Raw genomic sequence first — 13,025 nt, 5'->3', positions numbered from 1 at the left:
GAAACAATCACAATCTGTAGCTACCTCTATGGGAAGAAGATTTCTTATAGCAGGGGGATCTTAAATTTAACAATGGCTGAAAGCTGAAACTAAACAAATTCAAATGGGAAAATAAGGTTCAAATTTTTTATCAGTGATGGTAATTAACTACTGAAACAATTTACCAAGGGATGTGGTGGATTTTCTTATAGACTTTAAATCAAGATTTGATGTCCGTTTAAAAGGCTGCTCTAGTTTAATCAGAAGTTATTTGGCTTGCTGCAGGAATTATGGGTGAAATTGTATGGCTTGTGTTATGCATGAGATCAAACTAGATAATCAGAATGGTACCTTCTGGCCTTAAAATCTAAGGATCTATAGTTACTCCAGTTTAAGAGAGTCACAAGTGAGCACAGGAAACTCCTTACAGGTTAAAAAAATCCAAAACACACAGAGTGAAATCCATTAACTTCAGTGAAGCCAGGAAGTTTTATCATTGACTTCAGTGAGGCAAAGATTTCACCAGTGGTGGCCTAAATTTTTTTCACTTACCAAAATTAAACAGAACTGCTGTTTTGCAAAACCAAAGCCACACCCAGATTTGCCCATTCCTCATTACAGACTAACATTTACAACATACACCAAAAACTGTTTATTATGCCGAACTACTTGAGACTACAAACCTGAATACCATATATAACATATACAAATAATTTTTAATGAGAGGTTTTTTAATAGTTTACAAACCTGGAACTTCTGACTCATATGCTGGCTCTTCTAAATCCATGTAATATTCATATGGATCTGTAAAAAGACATTTGCTGTTTTTTCATATTTAATGTTCTGATATTTTAATGGGTGACAATATTCTGGCTCTCAATCACTGCAAATAACCCCCAACTTCTCCATGTACATAGGGAAAACTGGCCGAGAATGAACAACTGCAACTGAACCTGTGTGGTTGGACTCATGTATGTCTGATAGTAAAATTCCAGACAGAACATATGTTTTTTTCACACACTGATAGACTAAGAGGAGGAAGGAAGGAAGGAACCTATGGTGGGATATACTAAAAGTGAATGCATTGCTCTTTGAGTAAGGTCTTATGTATTGTGAGTTTTAGTATCTTATTTAGTTGATTTAAATCAGTAAACAAAAAGGGACAATGAAGCAAAAGAGAATTAAAGAAAATTATCCATAGAAGTAGACTTTCATTATGTTAGTTCCATTAATGGCTATCACTCAATATCAAGTTCATATGTAGGCTGTCACCGTGCCTCAGCGGATCACAACTGAGACTACCAAATTCAAGAGAAACTGCTGAGAAATAGGGCAGACATCCCAAAACTGGTGTGTTTTTCTTCCACAAGCTATACCATACCAGCAACAAAAGTAAATTTCTGTCTCACCGCACTGGCTAACAAGAAGTCAGAAATGCAGCCTCCTTAGGTATTCCAGCCCTGGATTCTACAATCAGACACTAGATTTAATGATGAGTGGTTATTTAAAGTCAATTTCAAAGGGTTCTTCTGATCCCAAAGGACCAGCCACATACCCAGATCAATATATAACTCAGATCTTCCCCAATAATCACGCTGTTGCTAATCCTTTAGTATCTAATATCTAAAGGCTTATTTATAAGAAAAAGGTGAGAGTTAAAACTGATTAAAGGAATCAAATACATACAATAATTGCAGAGTTCTTGTACAGTAACTCCTCACTTAAAGTTGTCCCGGTTAACCTTGTTTCGTTATTACATTGCAGATCAATTAGAGAACATGCTCATTTAAAGTTGCACAATGCTCCTTGTTTGGCAGCCGCCTGCTTTGTCCACTGCTTAGGAAGAGCAGCCCGTTGCAGCTAGCTGGTGGGGGCTTGGAACCAGGGTGGACCAGCAGCCTCGCCATCAGCTCCCCGAAGTTCCCTGTGCGGCAGCCGCCCAGCAGGCTATCAATTGCCAGCAGTTCAGCTGTCCCACCCCCACTGCCATGTGCTGCTCCTGCCCTCTGCCCTGGAGCCTCCTGCTTGCTGTGCAAGGGGGGTGTAAGAGAAGTGCTAGTGTCAGGGTGTCCCCCTCCCCTCACTCCTGTATCTCATCTCCACAGAGCAGGGTGGGAGGGACATGACACAGCTCAGGACAAAGGGAGCTTGCTGGCAGCAGCTGCTGTCTCAACTCGCTGATCTACTTAAAAAGGCAATGTACTTAGAGTGAGGTCAGAGTACTTAATGGGGCAATGGCACATCTCTCCGTCACACACACATGGTGTGTGTCTCTGTCTCTCTCTGCCATGCTGTCTCCCCTCCCTCCATTCATGCTGCCTTGTAGCATGTGAGGCTACATTAGCAATGTGTTAATCTTGAGGCCTCAGCAGAGTGCTAGTTCATCATTTAGCAGAAAGGCATTCCCTGGGAAATATCCCACCCTCTGACTTCACCACCTCAACCGAGTTTCACAATCATCATTGCTGTGTACAGTATTAAATTGTTTAAATCTATATATAGTCTTTTGTCTGGCAAAAAACATTTCCCGAGAACCTAGCCCCCCCATTTACATTAATTCTTATGGGGAAATTGGATTCACTTAACATCGTTTCGCTTAAAGTGGCATTTTTCAGGAACGTAACTACAGCGTTAAGCAAGGAGTTCCTATAGCAGGTTTCAAGCAGTGATGAAATAAACGGCTGGCTTGTAAAGTCTCTGGGTGCTTCCAAATCACTGAAAGGTCCTCAGTCTCTTGGTTAAAATGCTCCCATTAGTATAACTCCATAATCCAAAGATCAGAGCAGGAAAGAGGCAAAACGGAGATGCTTCCAGGGCCTTTTATAACTTCTGCCATGTGGAGGGAAAGCTCTCAGTCTTGTGCCTATATTTTTCCACAAGCTAAAATGGAGTTCAGTACCACATGGTCTAGTCACATGCCCTTGCATGCTTCTGTATGCATCCGATGAAGTGAGCTGTAGCTCACGAAAGCTAATGCTCAAATAAACTGGTTAGTCTCTAAGGTGCCACAAGTACTCCTTTTCTTATAGCAGGGGCTATTACCCATATTCTAGCTAGAATGTCCACACGAAAGTTCATCAAGTGAAGATAGGTTTCTTCCATGGCCTATTGTGTTCACTGATGGGCCATCAACTAAAATATTCCCTTCCCAATGTGCTAGCTAGACTGGATGTAAATACCTTGTGCGTGTTACACAAGAGCAAACATTTGAAATACAGGTATAGTGTCGATATTCATAACTCCAGATACAAAAATGATGCATGCATACAAATAGGATGATCACACCAGCAAACCATAACTTTTCTATTGACACCTTACATGACATACGTTGTACAAGATCTGTTGCAATTATATAACAGTGGTAGCAACAATGATCTACATGGTCATATTTTTATCAATGTAAATTATCCATAGAAGTAGACTTTCATTATGTTAGTTCCATATGTAGGCATAGGGCCTAAATTTCAAGAGCAATTTCACAGTAAGAACAAGAGGGAAAAAAAATGTGGATTCCAAACTTTTTATAGTTATATAAGGATGCCCATATCACAATAAAATCCTCCCATTTACAGCTCACTTACAAATTCTACCACCACTCTTGTCTATCAACATACATATAGAACCATTACAACTAAACAATAGAAAAAAATCAAGTCAGCATTGGTCTGGTGACTAATACATCTTTGTTCAAGAATAGGGAGACAAGATTATGGGAAATTGTACATTAATCTATGATGTACCACAGAAAGAGGGGAAAAAAGTTTTCATTATACCATTAAGAACAGTCAGTTAAATGACAGGACACCACCATTTTTGGCTGTATTTTTCAAATATTTTTTGAGGTCAAGGTCAATATTGCTTAGTGAATCAGCTACCTGGTTAAAGGGTTCTGGGATAATAGTCTCCATACAAAACTGTCACTTGCATGACAAGTCAGGTTTTCACCAAACAGTCATGGAGGCAGGAGTCTTGAGAGCAAAGCTTGCTGTTGACAGCATTAATGGAAATAACATAATGAAAGTCTACTTCTATGGATAATAATTTTTTAAAAATTCTCTTTTGCTTTATTACCCCCCCCTTTGTTTACTGATTTAAAATAAACTAAATAAGATACTAAAACTCTTAATACATAAAACCTTACTCGAAAAGCAATGCATTTACTTTTAGAACATCCAACCAGAGATCTTTTCCTAGTCTTTTTAGTCTGTCCATATGTGAAAAAAACATGTTCTTTGTGGAATTTTACTGTCAAATACATATTCTAGACAGCCAGGGGCATACGTTGAATGCACTAAGTCTTTCTGCAGCTTCTGCACTATTGAAGACAGATACTTTTTTGTGATTACAAAAATTCTTTCCTTACATTATTAATTTTAAATTGCAAACTTCTTAGTCCATTCAAAGGATTCAAATACCTCAGACAACAATATAAAGATTTTGGAGCAGTACGAAGTGTTTTTAAAATCACAACTCTAGATTAGTTCAGTGATTTCTATTTAGCTTTTCTGTTTTTATTTTTAGCAGTATAGCAAAAAACACCAGTATTATGGAGTTAAGAAAAAAAGAGTCATACCAGGAATTTCAACTGCTTCAGGCTCACCTACTCCATGCTCCTCTACCTGATCATGATGGTCAGTTTCTGAGACACAAAAATGAAAGAAGTGTTTTCATTTGTGTGTGTGTGTGTGTGTGTTTGTGTGTGAGAGAGAATGTGAGTGAGATTTTACACACACACACACACACACACACACACACACACACAAATAAAACTAAGTAATGACAGAGTCAAATTTCAAATAGGCTTCAGCACAGCCCCTAAATTTCCACAGTAAGACCATCTGGAGAATAAAATAAAAACGTGTAGGTAGAAGAAAGAAAATCTAAAGCAATCAAAAAATAATCTTGTTAAAAACAAATAAAACAATAGGATTAATTAATATGCTATGAATTAAAATGCGTTAATCTTCTCTTGATTTACGAAATATTTATATTTGGGAATAGCTTTTGCTGAGGTTTAACATGTCACATATCTCCACCAAACTAAAATTTAGATGGAATCACACTCTTAAAAGGCATGCACTACATGCACTTCATAAAGTGCAATGTACACTCCCGTAGGTGAACAAAGATGTATTTGTTTGTGAATATTTGCCAGTTATGTTCTCAGTTAATGGTTTGTACACACAAACGCAGTAACCGGCCTGTCACAAAAGAAAGGCCCTAAAAACTTCAATGAGAATTTCTGTCTTGTTACACTTAGATAAGTTCCATATATTAGCTCTTACTATTTCTATAAGAATCAACTAGAAATATTTTAATTGGTTCAGATACCTTCCTGAATTTGTTTTAGTATTTCAGATACTTCAGGTATTTCATCTTCTAAAGCTCCATAAAGGTCATCAGTTGTAGGAATTTCAAAAGCTTCTTGGTATACTTCATCCTTCTCTTGCCGTGCATCATTTAATTGTTCCTCTGCACCTTCCTCATGCTCGTCATTTAATCCTTCCTCTGCACCTTCCTCATGCTTGTCATTTAATCCTTCCTCTGCACCTTCCTCATGCCTCTCTCCTGATTAATAAGTACAGAGGATGTAAACACCATACCCAGCACCCGCTGAATTAAATTTCCAACAAATAATCCACATTCAAATTTATCTCTAGTAGTTCTTAGACATTCCCCTAAATAAGCAGGGTCTTAACCATTATCAGAATGAACTTCTAAAATGCCTGTACATTGATCCACTCGAGAAACAGCTAGGAGAGAGAACCAGTGACAGATGACACCATCCGTATCCTCTCTTGCTATGTCAAGATATAACATTTTGAAACATTACTTGTAGACTGGTCAATGGGAGCGACAGGTACTCAGAACCTCTGAAAAATCAGGCCCGTTATTGGGCTTTGTTCCCTAGACCACCTGGGCGTTAACAACTTGTTGGCTATCCTGTCACATACAGTAGAAAGGAAATACAGTACACTATCATCAAGAATCTCTCTCAAATTTGTCTAGTCTGTTGTGCTGTTTATAAATTCTCTGGTGACTGCGAAGTCTGAATTCATACCAGCTTGTGAATGGAGTGCTTCATGAAGAATGGCCTGAATTTCCTCTTCCAGTTCTGCTTCAACATTCTTGTGCTCTAAATGGGTTATAAAATATGTCAAAGATAGGTGCAAAGGATAACAAAGTTTGCACTTTGAAACTGTTGCAATTAGTTAGTTTGTAGTAAAAAGATGGACATATTCAGTAAAGAAACTCCTTGACCTCATTAGATCATTGTAGAGTTTTCCTATCACCTCTGTAATTAATTGGATTGGAGGTAGGGGATGAGATAAAATAGGTTGCATTTTTTTTAAACAGTATAAATGAACACCTTTGCCAGACTTCTAGCAATTTCACTGAAGATGAATTGAAAGCATTTGCTTTATGCTTTTTAGTATGTCATGAACATCAACTTTTCTGTACAACTTTAAGTGACAGTATCTCGAATGATTTCAGATAGTTGCATTCCAGCTGCCATATAGTAATCACCAAGAACTCTCTGGTGTTAACCTATATAAACATAAACATACACAAGAAAAAAAATCAGCCCCCACAACTTTTAAAAATAAAAATGGCAGGCACTGAAAAAAATTGAACTGCTTCAAGTAGCAGTAAAACTCTGTAATTTACCTGACCCACTATTACGTTTTATGGTTCTAAAACCCACCACATTATTTCAATCTCTTAAATAAAACACTTTTACCTTATGGGCAATGTCGTGTGTGTGTCATGCTGTAGGGACAGCAAAATACTATCCAAGTCAGTGAGGTTTTTGTTTTGTTAAAAAAAAACAGGTAAGTAGTGTCAATTTTTCCACTGTTAAGACTTCCCAAGCAGTTCATGCCACATTACACACAACGGTCCCATTTCTGACCCCTTTATTTATGATTAAACCTTTGTCTCACGCTCCCTCACACACCTGGTTTTAAAAATTGCTTCAGATGATTGGTTCTCCTTCCAGCAATTATATAGCTCCATAAATAAGATGTGAATACAGAATATTTTCCAAAGCAGTACTATAGGAGTTAAAAGACAAGCCTGCGAAAAGGAAGTGTATGTATGCGTGCATGCACGCATGCGCCTTCAAGGACATTGTTTTGTAAGTCTTAACTTTATTTCACCTCTCAGATTTACGGGGCTCTAATTTAAGACAATACCCACACACAAAAAATAAAAGAAGAAGAGGTGATAAACAGCAATACATACTGTATTATCAAATTGAGCTTTCAAAGGTGTCTTGATGAGAAAAAATATGCCATGTCCATATTATTTATTGCTTCCTTTATCATCTCTTTCATGTGATAGAGACAGAAACTGATTACTACAGTTAGGTATGTGCAACCGCTCATTTGTGTACACGTAACTCAGTTACAAATACTTAATGTGCACAGGCTAAACCAGAAATTCACAGAAGCATGTGGCCAGGTAGGTGCGCAACTACTAGGTAAATACAAAAATATTCAATATTAACGAAGACATAGAATCACAGAATATAAGGTTGGAAGGGACCTCAGGAGGTCATCTAGTCCAACGCCCTGCTCAAAGCAGGACCAATCCCCAATTTTTGCCCCAGATCCCAAATGACCCCCTCAAGGATTGAACTCACAACCCTGGGTTTAGCAGGCCAAGGCTCAAACCACTGAGCTATTTCTCCCCCCTCCCAACATCAAGCTCTGAAAACCTATGTTGAGTCTGCAATGGTTTATACACAATAACATCTTCCTGCACTGAGTATTTGGCCTACACTGTTACTAAAGATACCATTTCTTCTTACAATATGCAAATACTGGAAGGAAGGTTGAGTGTTTGACAGTCACCAGATTTACTCCTGGGGGAATTCTGCACCACTGCGCATGTGCAGAATTTATGTCCCCTGCAGATTTCTTTGCTTCCCCGCCGAAAAATGGCTTTCTGACAGGGAAGCCATAAGAGCAGTTATAAGACCCTCCCCAGCAGTATGCTTCAGGTGTCCAGGGCAGCTGGCAAAGAGGTAAATCACCATGGGATACGGGACGGGACTGGGGAAGAACCAGCTGATGGCTCCTACCATGCGCCGGGCTCAGCTCCTAGTCCCAACTGGGCTGGGAAGGACAGGACTTCATCTTCCCCTTCAGTATCCGGGGCCATGTCAGACTCACCCAGATTTCTCTTCTGGATGTAGGAAACTCTGCAAACCCTCCTTCCTCCACTCCCCCCGCGCCCATCGCGCCTCAGCTGCAGGAGAAGGGATCACTACAGGGAGCTGTTCCCCCATCCAAACCCCCCTCATACCCAGAAATTCCACTGAACCTCACCCCTCACCCAGAACCCTCCCCCCCGCACCTGGATCCCCACTCTACCAAGCCCCAACCAGCTGCACCTGGATCCCCCCCATATTAAGTCCCTCCATACTTGACATGGAGAGGCAGGGCTCTGTGGTGTTTCCGGGGCAGGGCCCTGTCCTTGCACTATGTCAGGGTTGGGTGCAGCTTCATCGCTGAGTCTGTGTCCCAGGGTGGGGGGAGCTGCACAGTGATCTCCCACCTCCGTGCAGCCAGTGTCCTGTGATCCACAATGTCATGCTGGAGCCTTCATTTATTTGACAGATAAAATTTTCAGAATTTTAAACTACTGTATGTAGAATTTTTAATTTTTTGGAGCATAATTTTAAAAATTTTGGTGCAGAATGCCCTAAGGGGTAATCATTGTAAGTTCCAGAAAGATAGGTCCTGGGTTTTAAATATGAAATTTTGGAACACTATATTTCTATCAATTGAAGAAAGATTTAATTTCCTATTATGAAGCGTGCACACACACACACACACACACACACACACACAATGAGATATGGAAGAAAATACTAGTTTATTAATCCTTATATGAATCTTTTTCTGGATTTGAAATTCAAAGATAAAGGTAAACAAAATGGCAACTAATAAGTCTTTGTAAAAACCAGTGACCCTTAAATGCCTTCTGGCTCTTCAGTTTTACACACACTGAACATATACTACATAAATTCATGTCAGCTTGAGCTACCTGAGCTTCTCAACAAATTAAAATATTACTCGTAAAATGGACTAATTTTTCAGAAAGGAAGTCTTTTAGTCCTTGTCCAGAGCCTACTTCACAGTGGCTCAAACTGAAGAATTTGTCTGAGCCAAGAAAAATGGAATGGGTTAATCTTTAATGCTTAAAGTAGGTAAAGTACTATTTATAAATAAAGTATTACCAATAGATTTCTTTTTTTAAATACTGATGTCTATTACAAAGATTTTAAAAACAAACCACAGAACTCATTTGCAGAAGTTTCCATAAAACTCTCTTCCATTATCAATATTAAAATAGTAAGATTATCATATATGCGGTCCAAATAGTGACTATTCTTTTTCTAATCCCTTATTCAGGAGCAAAAAAGTTACACTATATAGAGGGAAGTGTCAGATAAATTTAAGATTATATAATTAGATACTTGAATTTAGAATTTCAAAAAGAGTAAGTGACAACAATGGATTTACAGTCACTGGGAGAATAACTGCTTAAAGGAATATACCAAACTGTACTCAATTCAATTTAGATAAATGATTTTAATATGCTTTTTAGATTAAATAAATTTAAACACTGAAGACAAATGTTAACGTTTCCGACATAGGAATTTAGAAAACACACCAGATCTTTGTTTCCCTAGGGTGCTTCTTCTTATAAGATTATAGACATAGGATAGAAATTATTTAATACAAAATTGTAGGATTAAGTTGTACTATTAATATTAAATATAAATCAATTTATAATATTAATATTTATATTTATTATTACACCAACTAGGTACTATACATGTTTGCAGAAAGGACCACTCAAAATAGTTAATTTGCGTAATAATACTTTGGGCACTTATGCAGTTCATGCATTCAGATCACTTAAAATCAGTGTGGGAAATTGAAAATTATTAACTCAGCTTTTAAATGAATTGTATAGCAAAATTAAATGCTGTAGGAAAACCAGCAACGTTTGTATGTTTGGATGAAGTGCATATACCTGGTATCTTCAGAAAACATGGAAATTACTATTTAAAAACTCTATGAATTTTATCAGTTGTGGTACAAGAAAAATAATTCGGCTTTTTTAGCACAGACTCTTAATTTCCAGTTTATTAACAATATGCCCTACATTCATAACTCATTCTGTATAGTCCTATGCACATATTCAATAGGATGTGCTTTCTCAATGGATAGAAAAAGATGCAGAAAATCGGTTTTTAGAGTCCAATCCATGCATTGTGGCTGGTAGTAAGTAATACTTGCTAGCAAGCACTTGTAAAATTAGGTCTTTATTTCCTTGAATTCTGCGTAGGACTGGTGGGTTTTAATCTTTGTGATGTTTTAATCAGGAAATCTGTTCCTGAAGGTAGATTCTGAACATAAGTACAAGTACTTGAGTAGTACGTAAGTACTTAATGCTTAAAATATGTAACACTGATCAAACTTTGCCCAGTTATTGAGCTTAAAATATTGCAAACACACAAAAAGCATTTAAATTACAAAAAGAAAATACCTCTTTTTGGGGTGGGTGGGTGGGTGTGTGTGTGTGCAGTGCAAACCACTGTGTGGTCCTGAGCCTAGTTTGGTGGCCTCTTGGTATTACTACAATAGAAATAATAATAGCAGCAGCAACATTATTAATATTTATATAAAGGGGCATTAATGATGAGTTTACAATTGTTTCCACACTTTTGTTCCAGCAGCTGAGCCAAATATGAACTCCCAGTATAAACTATTATATATGTTATAAAAACAATTTTTAAAAATGTTGTTCTAATTTAAAAAAAAACAAGTTTTATGCCTTTTTCCAAGTCACAAACTTAAATTCTATATTTGGATATTTTGTCCTCTAACCAGGAGAGCAATGAAATCATAAGAGACAGCATTTATGTACATTTTTATGTATTGTACTACCTTCATGTAACACTTGGTGGAGCAAGTGTTAAATTAAACTTTGAAGACTATTCAAACCAGCAAATCTGCTCCCATTTTATCTATATGCATATCAGCATTTGTATTCTTAGAGAAAAATGTACTGGAACAATACTATACAAATTGTAGTCAAGACTGTTTACAGATGCTTTCTGTTGTATGAATTAACCAGTTAAGAATTTTAATGTTTATTGATTTTAGAACAGTTACTTAAAGTGATTCCTGAATATTCTGTGAATGAATTACTACAGTAAACCGACAACTATTAAGAAGTAAAATGGCAAATGTTGGCAACAGAAAGAAGGGATTTTTTTTTACCTGTAATGAGAGGTCATGCAATTTCACATCCACGCAGACAAAGGGACCATAATTCAATTGAAATTTTTCTTGTCTTTTGTTGTCATGTACAGTTTGTGAGAGACCTTACCTGATTTAACGAATGACTGCTCTGCAGGTTGAATGGACTCTTCAGATTCAGCTGGTGTTGGCTGTGCTGGGACAGATCTTTCTTTAAGTCCTGCATTTTTCAGTTATAAAGTTAACTTTAGGCTTTTTTGTCTTGATTTAATTATATAGCAGCATGAGATAATCTTGATAATCAGCATGAGATTCAATTATATTATCAGTAAAACAAATGGACAGTATAAGCACTTGAGGATTTACTCGAACAATGTACTGTTCTAGGTTGTCCCTAACAATACATTCTCTGCAAAGACTAAAGCATGTTGAGAGGTTATTTGAAGAATACATAAACATAAATTTAGAAAAATGGGTAAAGATGCCCAAACTTCTTTCATTGGTATAAGTTTATTGAACAAAATCCACACTGATTTAAACACATCACAATACTGTTCATAGGCTTTGTTTAGTATGAAAAAGTAATGTATGCTGATAAAAACAGACATTTCTTTTCACTTCACCTATTTCCAAATTTAAAAAATGGTACGTGATTTTTTTTAAGCTGTCTTATCTTGAGTTCTTCTAAAAAGTTTTCATAACACATAGCTCGCAATAAAACAATTGACTAGGCTCACAAATATAGCTCAATAAATTGTAAAGAAGGCTACAAGCCTAACTGTGCCTTCAGATTCAGCAATCTACCCTTTAGTTCTCTTCAGTCCATAAATCAGGTCTATGAATTCTGTAGCAAAATTATGATTCACAGAGTTCTGGTACAAAGGTTTCCCCAATATAGTAAGACTTGCCGCACAACTAAATAAGTGCCTTTGGATCTCACCATAATGGAAAACAAGGGAGATGCACACATACAGTGATCAGTGCCAGGGTAAGAGGGTCACAGAATTTCCAGGTGGGAAGATCACCTAGTCCCATCTTTCAGGTGTACAGTGCAGAATTGGTACCTAATGCACATTTACCACTTACTTTCTAAAACTAGACTGCATAAGTGAAAGGTCTGAGTCACTCACATTGAGAGACTGAGATCTTAGGATGTAAAACATTCTCAAGGATATCCTGATAATCAGGATAAATTTTCCTCTTCTATAAAGAGAGTGGATACAAGCCAGAGTTCTTATTCAATAACCACACTATAAGGTCTACACGCTTCCTGTATTGTTCTCATTGAAACATATCAGATTGTACTGTCTCTCTCTCATTAATAGAAACATTCATTCCTAAAATGTCAAACTCATAAAATTTCGAATTGATTATACATCAGGATTTGTTTTAGGATTAATGAAATCCAGCATTAGTCCCTGAACAGCGTTCATTAGGGCTCAAACAGGTCTAATTTTTGAGGCCTCAACAATGGAGGCGGCAGTGAGAACTTTAGTTCCCTCAACTCTATTTTAGGTGTTTTTAGACAGGATTATGTTCTATAGGTTTTTTGAATTCATTCTCAACAAAAAAAACTTAGCCTAAATGAACATCAATCAAAAGATAGAGAAATGACCAACTATAAGTATTTCAACAGCTCTGTAGGATCTTCTTTCTAATAGTTACAAGCACAGATGAAACATGTCAGTACTTAAAATATTTGAAGCCTGATTTAAAAAAAAACAAACAAAGCTGCAGTTCACCACTCTGCATACTAACTCCTCC

At 37.2% G+C, this 13,025-nt stretch overlaps 1 protein-coding gene across 12 annotated transcripts in view; it reads right to left on the bottom strand.

Moving 5' to 3' along the window:
• Positions 1-13,025, bottom strand: part of ASPH (aspartate beta-hydroxylase) — a 207,705-nt gene that overhangs the window by 119,609 nt on the left and 75,071 nt on the right. For 9 of the 12 annotated variants that reach the window (XM_073331031.1, XM_073331032.1, XM_073331035.1 and 6 more), the window contains 5 exons: positions 11,392-11,481; positions 6,041-6,115; positions 5,311-5,547; positions 4,553-4,618; positions 727-783 (listed from right to left, as the gene is read on the bottom strand). In XM_073331031.1, coding sequence (XP_073187132.1) covers positions 727-783; positions 4,553-4,618; positions 5,311-5,547; positions 6,041-6,115; positions 11,392-11,481 — 525 coding nt within the window. The remainder of the gene's footprint in view (positions 1-726; positions 784-4,552; positions 4,619-5,310; positions 5,548-6,040; positions 6,116-11,391; positions 11,482-13,025) is intronic. The other 3 variants (XM_073331039.1, XM_073331040.1, XM_073331043.1) reach the window with 3 other exon arrangements.

Source organism: Lepidochelys kempii, chromosome 2, assembly GCF_965140265.1.
Source record: "Lepidochelys kempii isolate rLepKem1 chromosome 2, rLepKem1.hap2, whole genome shotgun sequence".
Classification (NCBI taxonomy): Eukaryota; Metazoa; Chordata; order Testudines; family Cheloniidae; genus Lepidochelys; species Lepidochelys kempii.
The sequence above is the reverse complement of the archived record's forward strand: the minus strand, read 5'-3'. Positions and strand labels throughout refer to the sequence as shown.